General features: G+C 39.3%; 1 protein-coding gene across 2 annotated transcripts in view; it reads left to right on the top strand.

The window, feature by feature from the left end:
• Positions 1–213: 213 nt before the first annotated feature.
• TOPAZ1 (testis and ovary specific TOPAZ 1) overlaps positions 214–19,514 on the top strand; it is a 44,636-nt gene continuing 25,335 nt past the window's right edge. Inside the window, exons 1-7 of one of the 2 annotated variants that reach the window (XM_080387161.1) lie at positions 214–2,342; positions 3,856–3,993; positions 4,663–6,298; positions 11,780–11,847; positions 14,210–14,340; positions 16,243–16,304; positions 18,630–18,748. In XM_080387161.1, coding sequence (XP_080243287.1) covers positions 1,178–2,342; positions 3,856–3,993; positions 4,663–6,298; positions 11,780–11,847; positions 14,210–14,340; positions 16,243–16,304; positions 18,630–18,748 — 3,319 coding nt within the window. In that variant the 5' untranslated portion in view covers positions 214–1,177. Of the gene's footprint in view, positions 2,343–3,855; positions 6,299–11,779; positions 11,848–14,209; positions 14,341–16,242; positions 16,305–18,629; positions 18,749–19,514 lie in introns of both variants that reach the window. The other variant, XM_080387162.1, reaches the window with a different exon arrangement.

A 19,514-nucleotide genomic window follows, 5' to 3' on the forward strand; every position in this document is an offset into this window, starting at 1 on the left:
CGTTACCACACCGTGAGTGTTCCTGAGGCTTTGGTGTCCCCCATTTGTGTTGAAACTATCACCACATTTGAAGCCCAAACACCAATTTCAGCTGTTTTCTGACTACATAGCCTAACTGTTCAAGATGTTTTTCCTAACTCCTGAGAAACTACTTTATTTGAAATACGAAGTTTCCATAAGCTATGGTTATGGAAACGAGCGTATTGCCTGTGGGCAAAGGAAGCAACGCTGCTTCATGGAGGTGGGTAACACCTGAGGGGAGCAGGGCAGCTGGGCTGCTCTGTACCCGACTCAGCCCTGGGCGAGCTGAACGGCTGCCACCACTCGGCGCGGAGCGGGGTCCGGTAGCTCCACGCAGGGCCCCAGCACCTCCGGCCGCGCCCGCCGCCGCCTGGCCGCCCCTCGGGCCGCAGCCGCTGCAGCACGGGGCTCAGCCACGGGGGCGGCACGACGGCTCCGCAGCTGAAACCAGCGCCCGGTCGAGCTCCGCCGCCCGGGGCAGCAGCGTTTGCCGCCCCGGTGCTCGGCCCCGCCTCGGGAGAGGAGCTTCCACGCGGCAGGAGGACGAGAGCGGCGAGACGGTAGCGGCGCTGTCCGCTGCTCCCCGAGCCTCGCCCCGCGCCCCGCCTCGGAGACACCCTCACGCCGCCGCCCACCGCCACCTCCCGCCCTTGCGCCTGCCGCGGTCACGCCGCCATTACCGGCCGCAGCGGGCGCTCGTCCGTCGCGGTGAGCGGCGCGTTGCAGGCAGGCGGCGCTGGCGGGGCTCCGGCGAACCGTCGAGGGACAGATCGGTGGACGACAGAAGCGGGGAGCGGGGTTGGCTTGTGCGGCTGCTGCGGCCGCAGGGGTGGCGAGGGAGGCGGCGGGCGGCGCGGCACGGGCGGCCGCGGCGCGGCCCGTGAGGCGGGAGGGGTGCGGGGCCGCTGCTTCCCCCCCGCGCTGCCGTGAGGGGTTGCTCCAGGCCGTGGGGGCGTGGGCTTTCCCCAGGCGGCCCGTGCATGCTTTCTGTCAGGCTGGTGCCCCCCGGGTGACCCCTGAGGCAGTTGCCTGAGCGAGGTTGTGCTCCCTGCCTGGGCTGGCCTGTGCCTGTCTTGAGTGCTGGGCTAGCTGGGGTGCTATTAAACATACTCTAGTGAGTGGATTTGGTGGATTTTATTGCTTTCTCAAGGCTGCTATGATGCCACAGTTAAGATCAGGGAAGGTGGTAACAGCTAGCAAGGGGAAGTCAGCCGACAGAATGGTCACCAGCTCGGGCTCTCTGGGTGTGGGGGTAGGACATGAGCCGGCGAAAAAATCAGTAGTCAAGCAGAGTCCTCGCCTGGCACCAAAGGGAAAACCTGAGCAGCTCTTGTCATCCCATCTGCAACCTGCCCTGCTCTCCAGCATTTCCTGTGAGCAGTTTGCTTCTCTTATGCCCGTGCAAGAGAAGCAAGGCAGGAGTAGCCAGAGATTCCCAGGTAAAAGCAAGGGAATACAGTGCAGGAGGGCTGCCAGAAGCAGCAAGGATGTAGCTTTGGCAATTTCAGATGCTCTATGTGAAGATGGGCAGGCAGTGACCACAGCTGCAGCAGCGTGTTGGGAAGAGCCTGTAAGGAGTGAGACAGGACAGGGTCAACAGTTTTTTTTCTTAGGAACTACTTTGCAAAATAAATTCTCAGCAGGGATTGGAGGGAAAGAACATAGTTCAGAAGGACTGAACCTCTCAGGTTTTCAGGAGAGTTCAGGGAAAAATGACAAATATTCCTTTATGGAAATAAAACCACAAATTCCACCCTCAGAGGAGGAAATTAAGGGCACAGAGAGACATGGTGTTTCCTATTTGCCAGTACCAGAGGTGTTGCAACCCAGCAAGGGCACATGTAGTACTAAAATGAAAAGCCTTGACTCCATGATGATACCGAAGGTGCAAATCCCAGATCATCAGAAGAGTTTGGCGACTCGGGAATCCTTGCCTGAACCAAAACCCCATGAAGAGGTAGATATGCCAGAGAAGTTGGGTGGGTGTTCTTTAATTGGATCAAGAAAGCCAGGGACACAGCAGAAACAAAAGAGATGCTTGAGGAAGAAAGAAGGGGCATCTTTGGTGAAACCAAAACAACAAGGTTCCAGAGGGAGGGGCACATCTGCCTTGCTAGAACTGTATACACAGTGTTCAGAGCGCAAGAAAGGAGCTGGGAGCCTGAGGAAGAGGGACAGAAAGGCACTGGTGTCACAGCAGCTACAGCATCTAAGTGGCCAAGAGCAACCAACACCCCGAGGAAAGATGCACGAGCATTGCATGAAGGAGGAACAGCAGAGCTCAAACCCTCAGAAAGGAGCAGGCAGCCTTCGAGAGAGTGGTGAGTACTTGTGCCCCATTGTAGAAGTACAGGTGCAGAATTTGGGCTCCCAGGTCAAGGGACTGGTGCTGCATTAAGACCCCATTAAAAAGTGAAAAAACAGGAGGTAATTTTTTCTTTTGCAGGTGTGTCTGTGTGGGACAAAGTCATGGGGGCAGGAAAGAGTGGCCTCTACATAAGTCAAAGTGGCTGCTAACTTAGCTCAAGAAGTGTAGACGTAAGAGCTAAGGTCTGCTTTACAGTACTGTACAGTACAAGAAAACAGACTTTAGGAAGAGGAAGAGCTTTTCTTGAAGGAGAAAAGCAGTACTATAGCACGAAGGAGAGGAAACCACATACCCTTTGGGAGGTGGGGAGAGGAAGGGGTATTGGCAGCAGCAGGCTCCAAGTGAGAAATTATTTTCTTTTTCCCTCAAAAGTGATCAGTTCATTTATGTGTAGAAGGTCAGGCACAAACAGGAAAGGAGGCAGTAGTTTCAGCAAAGCCAACATAAAACCAGTCAATTCTTCATCCATCTGTGTATTTGATTATGTTTTAATATGTATCATGCTATTTTGTTTTAGTGCTTGCCTTTATAGGATGCTGGTTTTTGTTTCCAGAACTTTTTGCCTTTTAGTTACTATTCTCTGCAAAATCCTAAAAGATGTAGCAACAAAGATTGTATTTTGGTGTATTAAGAGAGCATTGTATCAAACTGGAACAATTTTGAAAGGATGTTTGTGAAAGTCTCATTTTCGTGAAAGTTGTCTAAAAGGCATTCTTTTTACTTTCAAAATGGGTACATTCAAATGAAAAATACTTGCTGTAGGCTGTTATTAAGAAATATTATATCTAGGAACCATATTCTGAGAAAGTCGGGTATTAAAATTGTATCTTACTTACTTTGAAAACTAAGATCTAAAAAAATCCATCATTCTACCAGTACATTCTTTAGTCCATTTCCAGAAAAAAAATTCAGAGGTACAGTTTTTCACATAATCTGTATTTGCTTTTAATTAAAAAATTAAAAAAAAAAAAACTTTATAAAAATGCAAGCCCTTCAGTTTTCCTAATCTTCTTCAACAGTCTGATGCATTTGGTTGGACTATATATCTGGAATAAATTACTACATTCTTATGAACAAGCTTTCCTGTTACAGAGCACCTACTGTGTAAACAAAAGATTTTAAGACCAAGTGTGCAAACAGCACCTGCATGTTTTTTTGCCAGACTTGCTCTAATTTGTTTTCCACCTATGTTTTAAATCTACAACTTCCTATGTCCTTGTTACACCTTAAAGTTTTGTTCATCTTCACATTTGTTTCTGAAGACAAAATATCATTTGTTACTGCAAGTCTGCTAGTGGTCGCTTAAAAAAAAGCAACTGCTAAAACTACAGAAATGTTTTAGCCTTGTACACTATCTTGTTCTTTGATAGCCTTGAATGTTTTTTGTTCTCGTTATAAAATAATGTACTAGGATGGTCGTTCTCCCTTAGCATATTCTTTAATGACATTCTTTATTTTTTAATCAGCAAAGGAAAAATGGAAAGCAATTGAGCAGGAGTTCGGTACACGAGCTGTGAAGAAGCTTAAGACAAATCAAAACAAATCAGAAGATTCTGAGGAGAAGGAACCTCACTACTATGAATTTCCTACAGTTACTACTTCAGGTGGGACTCGAAGCAAGAGCTTTCGATGTCATCCTGTAACAAAATCTGGCATCCAGCGTAAAAAAAGGAAACCCAGAACTGATCAAATTGGGTGCTTGCAAAGTGTTAGTGTGACTGCAGCTGAAAATGTGAGAAATGTACCTGCAAAATGTGATGCTGAACATTGCAAAAATGTCCTAAACCACAGTAATGGCTTGCTCTGTGCAACAGAAAAGAATCCTTTTGTGAGGCTAGAGGTCTGTAGTTATATCAATACATTTGTGAAGTCTTCAGCTAGTGAAAGTAGCAGCCATTATAAATTAAGCGGGTTCTTCCATGTAGCCCAGGATAAAAGCAAGCATGTTTTTCCTGACAGTGGTGTAGAACAGAGTGATATGAATTGCAGTGCTAGTAGAATGCGAAGTGAGAGATCACCTATAAAATGTAGTTTATTGTTTAATAAAGAAACACCTCAAAATGTAGAAGAGTGTTGTTCATGCTGTCAGAGTGAAAACGCTAAGTGTTTAAGGGGAAAAAAGTGGAGTATTGGTAGAAGGCATAGAAAAAAGATGAAAATCACTGAGAAATCGGCAGTGCAGAATGTTTTCACAGCCATAGCTCATGAATGCAGTGAGTGTGAGCTACAAACAGAAGCACCAGTTGCCACATCAAGCTCCCTTGCCGTTTTAGGAATAAATCATAAGGAAACTACTGTTTCAGCTTCATATGATCATACATCAAATCTTCATATAAGAAGACCTACTCATGAAGTACAAAATACATCAGTCTGGAGAAAGGATAGTACCAAACCACTTGCATTTGAAGATGGCTTTAAGACATCTGAGCTCTCCATGATAGCAGTAGGAGAAAACTCAAACAGTATGGCACATCGTTCTGCTGCCTCAGGTAGCCTGAGAGTGCTAGCTCAGGTCCGTGATGTTCCCAGTTGTCACAAAAGCAAGACAGATGAAAAATTGAGTAAAGTTAATAAGAAACTGCAGCAGTTTACCTGTCAAAGAACAATACCTATGACTGGTAAAAACGTTTGGCCTTTCGAATCATGTGCCAGGACTTACAAGTGGGTTCAAAAAAATCATGGATCCATCTCGGAAGGAAGAAAGCTTTCAAGGGCTGCTTTCCAGGAGTCCTCTAGTAAAAGTAGTGTTGAAGCAGTAGGAAGCAGTGCTGTGACTGGGAATTTGAGACTGTTGGAGTTGCATATGTCATCAGCAGAAATTAACAAAGCATCTACACATAAAATAAAGGATCCAAATACTGAATGTCTGACTTCACTTGAAACACCAGAATCCTCTTCCGTGAATATTTATGAGGCTTTGAGAATGAGCAGTGAAAATGTGGAATCAGCAGTTAGTATGGACAGAAGTGCTGTGGCTTTTAACCATGATGATGTGCAAAAAGTTAAAACAACCTTGAATTTTACAACAAAACAGAAAGATAAAAATAAAGAAGCTGTAACAAAGAGAGACCTGTCTGTGACAGTCCAGACAGGTAACACACACAGAGCAAGCTTCAGCCATAAAGCATCAGTAGTGAACCAGACATTTTCTGATTTAAAGGGAATGAAAAGATTAAGCACTGGAAACCTGACAAAGTTCAAAATTCCTTTATGCAGAAATAAAACTGAATTCAGAAAATTGAAATCTATCCATTCATTTGAAAGAAAAACATGTAGTCCAGTAGAAGTTCTTGACAGCATTAGTGTTTCGAGGAGGCAGCAATCAGGTGAACGGACTTTTCTGCTTAATTCTGAGGAGCGGTCTCTTACTGTCACAAGTGATGCTATGTCTACAGCTTCCATGAAGAAAGAAGTAGGTGAGATCAACAGTAAGGACTTTCAGAATGATGGCTCTGAAAACCTTTCAAATGAGATGTCTGTGCTCCCTGAGCATTTTTCTTTATATCCACATCCTTTCCTCAATGGGCAACTAGCAGCATCTGTGCCTGATTTCCATGATACTAAATGCATACTAAAATCTAATTTTCCCAATCATTCTTGGAAAACCATTGACCGCTCTGTTTCATTAGAAATAAATGATGATAGAAAATCAAGAGAGAATCTTTCACAACATGAAAGTCAACATTTTCCAGATATTCTTGAAGCTTACGAAAAAGATGTTCTTGTCATTGATGTGATTCAAGATGACCCTGACCTTTTTGGAACAAATAATGAAAAGGAATTTGCACTTGCAGAGTGTGAAAATTGTCCTGTGAAGGCGTCCTGTACTAGCAGATGCATTGAAGACAAAAAGCAGGATGTTAAGCCTGTTATCTCAGAAAATAGAGACTCAGTAGATGATAATTTTAGGTATGCATATAATTCTTTTTATTATAGTAATTCTAAGTAATTTGTTCTCATATCAGTATACTTGGTTGTAGTGGTCAGTCTTCCTTACAGAATTTCAGTAATTTCTGGGTTGATTTTAAATGTCAAAATTTGATTGAGGTAAGACAGTATTCTGAATGCAAATACATTAATTGGTTCTTCGTAAGAACTAAGATAAACTCTGAATCAAAGGAAATCATGGTCCTAAAGAATTGGTTTAAACCAAGTGAAGTGGAATGTGAAAGTATAAACAAATTAAGAATATTATTTTTAATAAATAATATATTTAAATATCTGACTTGATTTGAGATAGCATGTATCCCTTTGATGGGAGATTTTTAGTTGTAAAGTTGTATAATACAGAGAAATATTTTTTACTTTCTAGGTGCAGCTTATTTTTCTGCTGGATCTGTATGAGTAAATGGTTGTCTGTACAGTAACATTCTATTCTGTCATCCTCTTTCCCTGCTTTTCTCCTATCCCCAGACATGTAAATCGTTTTCAAATCTGTAATTTGGCTGACACACTATAGATGTTTATGATTCTGCATCTTCATTCAGCAAGTTCCTGGTGTAAATTATGGGTATTAATTTTTTATGGATTTTGAGATGATAATGAAAGTCACTGAAAGGGGAAGAGAGGTTTAAAGTAGAAACAAACTTTTGTAAAAGAGGTAGTAGTCCTTTGAGGGATAGAGGAACTAGTTAACTGTCTAGTCTGTTTTCTCTCTTAAGCTTTGATACTTGTGTTTAATTAAGGAGTTTTAAGATTAATTTTTTCATCTTACAAAGTAAACCATAAAGCTTGGATAGAAGTAGTACAAGATTTTCCACTGAAGATTAGGGTTGTTTTATTGGGAGGAGTGTTTTAATTTTCTTCCTGTGCTCTTTCTGGGAGGTGTTATGTTATCCTTATTTTAAATAATGTTTTAATTATTTTCAACGTTGTACCTCCTTATAACTGCATTCACTTTTTTTACTCTTTACTCTCCTTATTCTTTCTCCTTCACTAAGCCCATGTGCCAAAGAGGAAAGGAATCTTCTTTGAGGTGCTAAACAAGTTTTTTAGACATGAGAATATAAAACTTGCAGATGTTAATAGAATAAAATTTCTACCAAAACAAGCCTCTCAAGAACAGGGCAAGTCTTTAGTAGGAGCATCCAGCTTAAGAAGCAACTAGGCTGCCTCACAGTAAATTTTTTTGTATGAGTATTCATGTTGTGTACATTTCTGTATATTATATACACTGTATAACAGAATTGAGTATTTGCTTTGTATTACCCAGGGTAATAATGGCTGTTCAGAGATGGTTTCCCACAGACTGTCCTGACAGCTCTTTCACAGAATGGAAGGCCAGAACGTCTGAGCCCTTTACACTCGTGTATTAGTTATGATAGTAATGTTTGCTATTTATATGAATACTAACTGAAAATTACTGGCTTTTGTAAGTGCTTTGTAGGGAGGACAAATATTCCCTTTAATTAGTAATGACATTGAGTTAGAGTAACATTATCACAACCATTAGATGAAAACTGAACTTGTTTGAAGTCGTATTTCAGCTTTCTTCCTGGTACCTGAATTTGCTTGTCATCAGCCAAGACAAATTAAAATGCATGGTTCCTATTTCTTAAAATTTCCGCTTAATTTGGTAAAGAAGCAAGCAAAATTGTCTGGTTTTGCTTTTTACCTTCCATAGTTTGATGCAAAGATCATTAGACAGTGACTGATTATAGTTGGTAACAGAAACATATTCATGTAATGACTACAAGAATATTAAAGTAGGGCAATAGACTATACCACAGTGTTATCAGGTGGCTTATGGTATAACCAGGTAATGGCCATTTCATGCTATTGATTTTTTATTTTGTTGTTATTTACCAGATACAACTGGGACTTCAGCTTTGTTTGGCCAACCGAAAAAGTGATTATGCTGGTAGAGTTAGGCTCACATTGTACTGCATATTTTAAAATAAAATACTGTTTTTGTTAATGTCCTTTGTTTTGTTTTGGGGGTTTTTTTTGTGTGTGGTTTGTTGGGGTTTTTTTCTTGTTGTTGGTTTTTTTTCTTTCCAGGTGTTCTAGACTGTTGTCTATATTTTGTCTGGCTTCTGATTTTATACATGCTCAGTTTTGCTTCATTGCAGTATTAGTTTGTAACACCACTTCAGCCTGTCCACGTGGAACAATGAGTCAGAACTGCACTGTTGTAAACCAACTCTAATTAGTTTGTATGCATGTTTTGTTTAACCTTTGGTTACTGTTAGCCATTATACTCTAGATGAATGTAATCTAGGTAGAAGAGCAATGCAAGCACTTAATGGCTGCACAAGGTGTTTTTTGCTGAATGTTTTCTTTAACTGTATCAATACATATCTTTTGTTATCATTTTTTCAGATTAATGTTTCAGATTAGCAAGAACAGGCAGATGATGACAGAAAGAATCAGGATCTTTGCTAATACAGTTTTAGTGCATGTATGCATGGGGATGGACTTCAGAACATTACTTCTTGTGTACTGATATTTTAGTCTGGCATTGGTACAGAGCAGTAAGAACTGTATTTCTGCTAGCAGCAGGTTATTCTGAAAGTGTAGCTGGGTTGTTAAAAAGCTTTTTAAAATGTGTTCAGTGTTACTTATGAGTTCAATAGCATTTAAATTGTAATTGTAAAGGAAACGATTGGTGCCTTAATTTGTAGTTTTCTTCCAACTACAAAAATCTGAGATCTAGCAGCTTGTCAAAATGACAGTTGCTGTAATGAAGTAATACTTTTTATTGACATTTCATAGTGAAACAGTGTGAAGGATGTACCAGCTTGATTCAGGAACTGACAAGTGTTCAGTGGCAACTATTAGCCACTGTGGGTTTGTAGCTATTAGCGTGGATCCATGTTTTTGTTTGAGTTTTGAATTTAAACACCAAGACATGTTTAGCCAATGACACTTTTTATCTTTGACTGTTTGTGACCTTAAAAGCCATAGGGGTATTTTTAGTTATGAAAATTCAAGGATAGTAATTTTTGGCTTCCGAATTTCAGATAATGTGGGCACCTGTTCTTCAAAAGCAGAACATAATGGTCACAACAGTGATTGAGATACAAAATTCAAATAAGTCTTGGGGTGTTGCTATTGGTTGATTAGTTGGATTTTTTTAAGCGAACTAACAAAGCAGCCAGAAACCACAGATGCATCTAATACTGCTACACATCTGTGACCTAAAGTTTCCTACTTAACTAATTGTGCTTGTTCATGCACCCAGAACTGATGTCTCTGACCAAGTAGTTTTAAGTAGGACAAGCAGGTTGTGTTCTTTAGTCCAGGAAGATTCAGAAAAGGCTCTGCTTGTGAATGTCGTGAATGGTTTGATTCAGTTAGCATGCTCTGCCTTTTAGGGTAAGGTTATTCCTCTGGTGGTTCCATTTTAAGAAGAGAATAGTGAGTGCTGGTCACTTCCAGGCATTAGTTGCTAGTCATCAGGAAAGGATTCTGGATCTGCAGCCTGAATGGGGCTGTGAAAACTCAGTTTTCACATATAGTTATGTTTGCCATTTTCTATTGCATACCCCCGAGTGACTCCCAACAGTGCAGGTTTTTGAATCAATCATCTGAGGTGTTTCTTTTCTCTAATGTAGGGATTTTAACTCTTAAGTGGCATCCAGTATATCTCTTCATCCCAACAGAACTAGGATGATACCTTTGAAAGCACATCAGCAGCCATTCTTGATCTTAGGAGACTTCTGCATTTTTTACTCTTTTGAATAAAAAGCCTAAACTTGAATCCATTTTTCATATGCAAAATAGCAAAGTGAACACTGTGGGTTCTGTAACTTGTGCTGTAAAGAGAGATTTGCTTAAACTTAATCAGCATCATGCAAGAGCATCCCACATTCTGACATGGTCTAGTCTCTCTCCATTTCTAGATCTCTAAAAGGTGTTGACTACTTCTGATTCTGTCAGTGCTCCTAGATTTGTCAGGTTGGTGAGCAAATGCCAAGTACGGTAATAAATGTAGTTTTCTGTATGTGTTTTAGGCACCTTCTTTATGAGGGCTTACAAGGCGCTTCTGTAACTATTTCACACTACACAATTGGCAGAATCTGGTAAAGATTTGGAAGTGGGTTTTGACCTGAACATGAAGACTTTGGTCTCTTGATGCTGCTAAATATTTTCAGTTTTCAGCAATGTTTATGAAAATGACAGCTTTCTGGAACTGTCTGCACTGCAATTTTACAAAAAAGAAAGTCTGTTGTTCTAGGCAAAATCACTCAAACTTTGCATTTCACATAAAATTGGGGGGGGGGGGGGGAGAGCCTGCAGAGAGCCTGCCTCTAATAAAAATCACTCTCATCACTGCAAAATTGCTGTAACTTATTTAACTCTGCTTCGTAATGAATCTCATGCATATACATAGGTATCTGTGCCTGAATGTTTGTGTAGTTCCAAGTTATGTGTATTGGGAAACTTTCATTTCCACTAGGTTGTTGCAAGTTTTCATTATTCCATTTTGCTAGGCAGCTTGCTGTCACTATACTTGGTGTCATTCTCCAGGTACGAGCTTCCAAAAAATCTGTGATGATGAAGTTGTTTTATGTAGTCTGTATATAATGTTTTAGTATCAGTGCATATAAATATCTTAAGGGGGGGATGTCAGGAGGACGGGGCCAGGCTAGTTTCAGTGGTGCCCACTGACAGGACAAGGGGCCATGGATACAAACTGCAACACAGGAACTTCCATCTGAATATGAGGAAAAACTTGTTTAGTTTGAGAGCAACAGAGCCCTGGCACAGGCTGCCCGGAGAGGTTGTGGAGTCTCCTTCTCTGGAGACAGTAAAAAAAACCCTGGATGTAATTCTGTGCAACCTGCTGTAGGTGAACCAGCTATAGCAGAGGGCTGGACTAGATGATCTCCAGAGGTGCCTTCCAACCCTGACCATTCTGCGAGTCTGACTTTTCTAAAGAGGACTACTTACTTTTTAACCAATTTATCTTTAAAATAGGTGAAGTTAGTGTCTTTCTGTGAACAAATGTTTTTGTTAATCTCTTTGAGATTCATTATTATGCAAATTGTCTCAAATATAAAATTACTATAAATCATCTTTTGTAGAAACTGATGAATTGGCTTGTTAGCACAGTATTTCCATAATTTGCTATACAGAGAATCATAAAAGATTTCCCTTCTCAGTATTCTAGGCAAAAGTGAAGTGAGATAATGAGCTTTTACTGACAGATATTGGGATTTGAAATGTCTTGGTTTTACTTAGCATGTTTAGGTGTGTATCTGTAAGGATGGGCATAAGAAAGCCAAAAGAGAAGAGTTAATAACAGTCTTACAACAGTGTATTTTATGGAAGGATTCTGTCAATAGCTAAAAGTATTACTGAGATCTTTAATTTTACATAACTGGTTAGATTAATTCTGCTTTTGTGCAAGATGGAAATCTTAAATATGCGTTTTGTTCCAAACAGACACATTACCATACAAGAATCTGGAATGTCAAATGATACTGAAAATTCCTGTGGTTGGATGCTAAAAGGTAAGAGTCTTTGGAGATTTTTTAATGCATAATCAAGAGGAGAAAGTAACCACAAAGATGTTCAGTGGCAAAACCTAGGCTTTCTACTTTCCCATAAAGTAAGAACTTGTCAGTTCAGTAGTATCTTTTTATTCTAACAGCAGCTTGTTTCCTAATGCATATAAAATGGATGTCTTTTGAAATGGTACCAACCTGAGCCTTACAGTGAGCATCTATTTCTCTGTAGTGCTTGTCTGTTGGTAGTACTGGGTTGGGTTTTTGTTTGGTTTTGATTGTGGGTGTTTTTCCATCTCTGGTACTTTAGGCAAGGAATTCTGTTGATAAGATGATAGTAACACACCGAGTACTGTGGTAGTGCTTTGGGAGTCAGTTGGTTGTTCTCTTGTGTTCATCAGAAGACAGAAGTTTATAATAAGGGTTTTTTTCCAGGTTGTACGTTTGTTTTTTCTGGATGCTATGCCCCTCTTCTGACAAACTTGGTTTTTAAGGGTGCTTATTTTTTTTAGAGAAAGATAACTTCTGACTTAACGTTTTTTTCTTCCTATTTTAAGTAGAACAGTCCAGCTAGGTAGCATGTGAATGTGATTTGTTTTGTTTTCTACAGCTTGCATACAGACCTACTACGCATGTGTCTGATGTGAAAAGTATTTCTTAGGCTGGAGGACCAGGATTTTGACTTTTAACAGAATCCCATTACTGACACTGCAGAAAGCACAGAGTGCTGAGACTGGTTTTGAAAGTTCTTGGTGTTTCTCTTTCTGGAGGCAGTTTGCTGTTAATGTAGCACTCTGCCATTATGTGTTGATTTTGCTGCAGGCTTGAAAAGTGTCTGTGACAGTACCTCTTGTGGGTTTTTTTTCATATTAATGTGTTATATTCAGGTAGAAAAAGTGAGTGATTTGGGCAGTGATTTGTAGCCTCCTGGAGAAAAAGGAGTGAATAGTGACTGACTGGGGGAGAGTTACAGGCTTCAGTGATTAGAAGGCAAAATAAAAGGTAATGAGGATTTAAGAGCTCAGACACCAAGAAATAGAGGCAAGTTCCCTCCCTGAGGTGTTCGGGGGCAGTACACAGTGAGGCCACTGGTGTGTAAGGAGCGAGAGGGGCCTGTGCCGTGGCATCTGCAGTGCTGAGGTAATTGAAACCAAATGTGGGAGCAAGTCTTGTACTATTTAGTAACTTCTGCATTTTCTTAGACTGCTTGTTGTTTTACTTCATGCTGTAATGAAGTTTGAGGCTAAAAGTCATTTGAGTCTGTGGTGCTCGAAATAAAGAAAAAGGTTTAAGTCAGTCCTTCCCAGATAAGAGGAATTTAGGATCACATCACACTCTTAGATTAATATGCACATGGTAACTTATGTTTGGTATATGACTTTTTAAAAAGACCTGTACAGAACACAAGAAACATGCCAGGTTTTGGTAATTACTGACAATTTATGTATTTATTTAGAAATACATGTTACTGCTTTGATGTCTTGTGTTATGTAGTGAAGTCATGGCTGCTTGTCTCAGTGGCTTCAGTCTTAAGGGGCAGCAAATGCTATAGTTAAGGTATTCTAGATTACGTCAATCCTCTTCATCTTTCAAATGGAAGTGTTATGTACATTGACTTCAAGTAGATGTGTCTTGTACTGATGGTCATACAGAGACCAGTGACTGTAAGATAAAAGCCTTTCCAATAATTGATCTTTCTTCCTGTATCTGGACAATGCAGTGCAGTTGAAATTCATTCATGTGATCCGATGAAATAGCAAATTTATTTTCTATTCAGAACACTTCTATTGTACATAAACAGCTGCTTCAGAAAACCTCAGTCAGGTGTGCTGTTCATTTCCTGTGGCATCTGCAAAAGATGCTGAAGTTTCCTGACACTGAATTAATTCTCATTGCGTTTACTGTTTTACAGGAATTCGGAGTTTCTCAGAACTATCTATATTTAGTTCAGGTTTGCATCATGTCATTATGATTAACTTATCCCTTTCTCCAGCAAAGACTAACTCTCTACCTGCTTAGCAAATTACCGTACACATCTTTGGCTGTGTTTTAATAACAAAGCTTGACTGAGTTAATTTCTAAAATACTGAATTCAGTATTGTATAAATAAACCTGTTGTACTGCTCCACAGGGACTATTACAGAACATACAGCTTGGATAGAATTTTAATTGCAGATTCAGTTTAATACTTATTTGCAATGGTTGTGTTTTAAAGGTGAAATAATTTTACCTATAAATTTCACATTTAGGAAGTCCTAGGAGTTCTTAAATGTCATTAGTATTAAGGCTTTGTAATATTTAGGAAATAAAAGCTTTGTTATCTTGTAGCATGGGAAGCATATAAAGTAATATGTTTATACATTTTCAGCTGAAGATATTAAAACCCGCAACTCCTCCAGAGGAAGTAGTCCTTTGGGAGGCATTACTGAGGACTGTCTTGAAGATGGGCAACCAAGAAAACTAGATGAACTTTTAAAGAGTTTTGACACGGGTGAAAAGGTACTGAGCAAGCATGCTTCTGTCACTAAATAGTTTAAGAAATGATAGTCCATGTAGTTGGATAATTTTAATTACTAATGCTGTTTTATCAACAAAATTCTTAATTTCCTGTAATAAAAAGAATATTAGTGTTTCATAGAATGCTGTGCTGACAGTGTAGGCTTTGCTTGACAGAACTTGATTTTTTTGTGTTGTCACTAATAATTCATCTTCAAATTTGAAATGAAACAAGGTATTGTTATATCAGTTGTTACAATAATTCTGTATTACCAATTGTATGAAAATTACTGTTCCTGGTGAACACCGAAGAGTACTACTGTGCATATGTGACATTTTTACATAACATACCTAGATTTAAAAGTCTCAGTCTCAGAAGGACAGGATGGTGTTGGAAATCTGGGAAGCTGCGCAGCCATTGTGCGTCCATGGAAGATCAGTCTGTGGCTCATTACTCGGGCAGAAGGGCCATTACATTAACACACTGACTTCCTGGCTGTTCAGAGGGAAGTTAAGCCATTTTCATGCTCACAGACTTTATCTGACCTTCATACTCTCTCTGTCCTTCCTCTAGATAGTAAGTCTAGGTCTTTAAAGACTTGCTGAAGTATTCTACTATTTACTTTGATAATGGCTTGGAATTTACGACTCTCTGCCACAGAGGCATAGGTGCTGATAACATTTACTGTTTTCCACTACTTCAAGAGTGGATAATGGTTTTAACTGGGTAAGTTAAACTGTAAAATATACATGGCTAAAAACTGGTAAGTAATTGCTAAGGTAATCAAACAGCAGGGAATCAGTTTCCCTGGCAAAATCATTATTTAAAAGCAGAATAGAAACATATCCTTCAGCAAATGGAATTGGGGCTGTTAACATCTGATTCACAAAGTGAACAGCACCATTTTGTTCCCTGACCTCTTGGAGAGGGTAAAAGGGTCTGTCAAATAGTATAGGTTACTGGACATGTAGTACTTGTTGCAATATTGCCAAGTCAATCCCAATTGGTTGTGGCTTTATAAAATCAGTATCTGAATGTTTGCTTTTCTGTGCTGTGTTGGACAGCAGTAAATACATACAACTAAAGTCACCAAAGCCTCAAACTTAAGCCATAAAATACATGTTACAGCCCTTCATGTATTCCTGTATGTGGATGGAAAACTAGCTGTGTTTGGGGTGATCTTGAGTTTTGTTGTTTTGATGGCTTTTCCAACTAATAATGCTGTGAGAAGGACAAAAACTAACAATGAAAAAACCCTAAAAATATTTGGGTAACCGGTAAAATGAAGTTCGGAAATCCAATGGGAGAATATCCATCCCTAATTCTTTGGCTAACATATATTTGTGATATAACGTGAAATTCAAGTTACTTCACTAATAATGGATAAAACAAAGCCAGGATTCCATGACTTTGTTCTGTATCAGTCCTGTCAGATTCTCACCCCCAAATATGTTACAGGCTCTTTTTTCTCCGTATCTTTGGGGATTTTTTACCTATACACCATGGTGTGCAGCTGAGCAAAAGCCTTAGATCTCTCCTCAATACAGCTTTAAATTTTCATTAAACTTGATAGAATGTCTCTTGTGGGTTTCTACGTATCAGTCAGGTGCAGGTAAAATTGGGCAGTGGGCCTAAAAATTGCTGGGCTTACCAGTGGGAGCAAAGACAAGTGAAGACAATCATGTCACCTATTTTCCAATTAAAAATCACTATTAAGATCACAGTATAATGGTAGAGTGTCCATTTAAAAAGATGATGTAAGAGTAACCTTACAGTTTTTACAGTCAAGGCTATATTATCACACCTTCCAACAATCACAAACAGTTGTAACTCTGTAGTGTAAAGTGTAACAGGCTTAGGAGTGCTTTGCAGTATCTGAAAGTATATTTTAAATATCTTCACAGTTCAGGTTTGCAGATGGAGTGCCTGATGTTGAACAAGGAAAAAAAGGTGAAGCTGTGAACAGGTATATATATACTGTGTCCTTCATGTAACCTGTGATATTCCCCAGTTACTGTACAAACGAAATGCAGTGTTTTTACCAAAACACCATCAGCATTTTCATTCCATTTTCCTATGTTATTGTGACTATGTGATGAAGAAAATAAATATGTGAAATAATACAGTTTCACTGTGCAGAGTACAAGACAAGTATAGTCATAGCCTGACAGGAAAACAGAGGCTATTTTGTCTTTTGGCTGGTGATGAAATATGTCCACTTCATGCCAGTGTCCCACCTTGGCATCTTGGTGTGAATGCGGCATAAAATACATTTCCAGCCACAGTAGCACTTACCAGAACTTTAAAAAAAACCAAAACAGTCAATGAAATTTTCAGCTTTCTTTTCTGCTTTTTGGACTTTCTAAACTGATGGAAGAAGTGAAAGATCTCATTCAGAGTCAGGCTGACAAATATCTGAACAGCAGTAGAAAAAAGGCGCTTAAAAACGTGGCATGTAGAGTTAAGCATGTGCTTTTACTCTTTCGCTAGCTTCAAGCTGTGCTTAACAGTGTTTATTGTATGTACAACCTGAAGTGTCAGACTAAGAAACTTCCATTCAACATCAACCCAAAAATGAAGCAGAGTAAGACTTTGTAGAAAAAGTATACTTAACTGATGGAATACTTGAAGTAATTAGAAGAGAAATAACAGATACTTCTGAGTCATTTTCACAATAATCAGGAAACCTTAGCTGGCATAGAAGAGGGTATTGCTCTTTTGCAGCACCACTCACATTTCTGTGACAGACTTGAAGTGTATTAGAGGTCTGTTACGTGGAGAATATTGCATCTTGTTATTAATCCACTAGAGAGCTCCAAGCTCCTCCTTCTGCTAAAACACCCATTTAAATGTACCTTAGTAGCATAAGTAGTTCTTTATGCTATAGAATAAGTAGATTATGCTGGATAAAATATGTTTGTGCAAGTGATGCTGCATTACTTCACTTCCTTAGTTGAAATGCAGCACTCTGCCGTTAGAGCAGAGGCATTTATTCCTTCATTTGGAGGCAAACTGTTTTCTCTAGTTTTAGTCAAAATGTTACTGTTGCAAAGGTTCATGTAGAAGAAAGCATAGGTACTGTTCTTATTTGGCAAACTCTGCTTCTAGTGATGCTGTTACTCAAAAGAAATTGCTTGTAGAGCTATATAGTTCACAGTTCCTGGCACAACTGTGTGTAGTTTCAAGTCTAGATTAAAAAGAGAGCTGAGATTGTTATTCTGAAGGTAAACTGCTGTGTAAATCCTGTTGTGTCAGATCTGAGGCTGGCATCACAAGGAAACTTAAAAAAACCTTTGCATGGTAATTTGAACATTCTGAGTAACTAGATCTGCAGATTCTTTTCCTCTAGAGACCAATACAATACATTGACTAGAATAAAAACAGAGATTGATATTGAAGAATTTAGGTTTATTAGGTAGAATTTATTCCTCTCTGCTGTAAAATTTTTATTTCAAACTGGATTAAAAACAGCCTGCAATTTAGGAAAGATTTGAATTATTCTGGCTATGAGAAGTATTAAATAGCTAGAATTTGCCCCTCACAGGGGATAGCAAGTCTGTTTCTGTCTGCAAACCTCAAACAGGCTGAAATGTCCTTTATACTGAACCTAGATTCTTAATTGAAGGGGGAGGGGAGGAAGATCTCATGAAAGGGGATTATTTTTTGCTGTGGCTTTATTTACAAATAAAGAGATAACATTAAGTATTTTGCTAGCAATATTTGTCGCTGATTTTGGAAAATGTCACATTTTAGTAGTTTAATTATCCAGAATGTACATATTTGGGAATAGTTAAAGGCAGAAGGGTCTTTAACTGGAGTTCCCTTTGAAATCACCTATATCATCTGCTGAGTAGAGTCAGTTATTAGGAAAGAAAACAGTTGGCTCTTCAAATGTAAGTTCAAAAGCTTTGTGGATTACTCCTTTGGCAGATACTACATAACATGCTAGTGAAAAGTAGATGCTTCTTCAGAGGTGACAGAAATCATCTCAATCTTCCTGTCAGCACAGTGGGGAAAAAACATGGAAGTGTTTTTCATATAGTTATACTTTAGGACAGAATAATCTCAGTTAAGAACATAATCAGATTGGACCAGGCAGTGAGAGTAATGAAAGTAAAGTTGGTGGGACTGTTAGCTATTTAAATTTACAAGAAGTTTTGAAGTATTGTGTAAATTGTTGAAGAAATTCTCACCTTCTATACACATAATCCCCCTTTTCAGGCTTCAGTATATGGGAGAAGCACCTTTTTAATTTGATTAAACAAATTTATTGTTTTTTAATACTCAACAGTGACTGTAAATACAAAGATCTTGTGAGCTGTGAATTGCTACCAGGATCGTCATTGCATGCCCCGAAAGTAAATGTCCTCAGTGAAGCTACAGTGATGAAGCCCCAGACAACCCTGGATGGTATCATATGCTGTATTGGTGAACCCTACAGAATTTATTTTTACATGTGTTTTCCTATAAAATCTTAAGGAATTTATTCAATTCCTGAAGGCACTGTCTGGATTTTGGTTTAGTTTGCATACATAGAAGCAGAATGCAAGCTCTCATATGATAGGTTAGTGAGGTTTTGGGGGTTATGTTGGGGTTTTTAGCAGAACCCTATTTGGTAGGATCAAGTAGCAATCATTCTGTCTTGATGTGTATGGTTCTCAGATACTTTAATGGTACAGCTGTGCCTGCGTTCTTAGTCTTCTGACACGTTATGTTTGAACCATGTTGTTGGCAAGTAACATGGTTTTCTCTGTTTGTGGTCAGAGAATGTTAGTGCAGATTGTCTTGATTGTTTGTTACCTGTTACCTACCCACCCTGCTGAAGGTTAGAATTTTGTTGTTTATGCCAATTCAAATGTTTGTGAGGCATTTGCTAGACAGGATCAAGGAAATATCTAGATTTAATAAGCAGCACTTCATTTTGACCTGGTAAATTTCACACCTGGGACAGATACCTCTTAAGTGTGTCTGCTGCCAGAGAAATTGTAATATAATAGAACTGTAGTTGGTTTCCTTCTCTTTCTCTCTGCACATAACAACTCTAGCATTTAGCTTTACATAAATGCATTGTTTTATTTGGCATTGCAGATAGAGAAAACCAGGAACTGATTACTTATGGATAGATGCTTCATTCTGTTTCTTTGCAACAGCTGTTTTGGGAGTTATGTTTTTAGAA

The sequence above is a fragment of the Falco punctatus genome, assembly GCF_963210335.1.
Source record: "Falco punctatus genome assembly, chromosome: 4".
NCBI classification, from domain to species: domain Eukaryota; kingdom Metazoa; phylum Chordata; class Aves; order Falconiformes; family Falconidae; genus Falco; species Falco punctatus.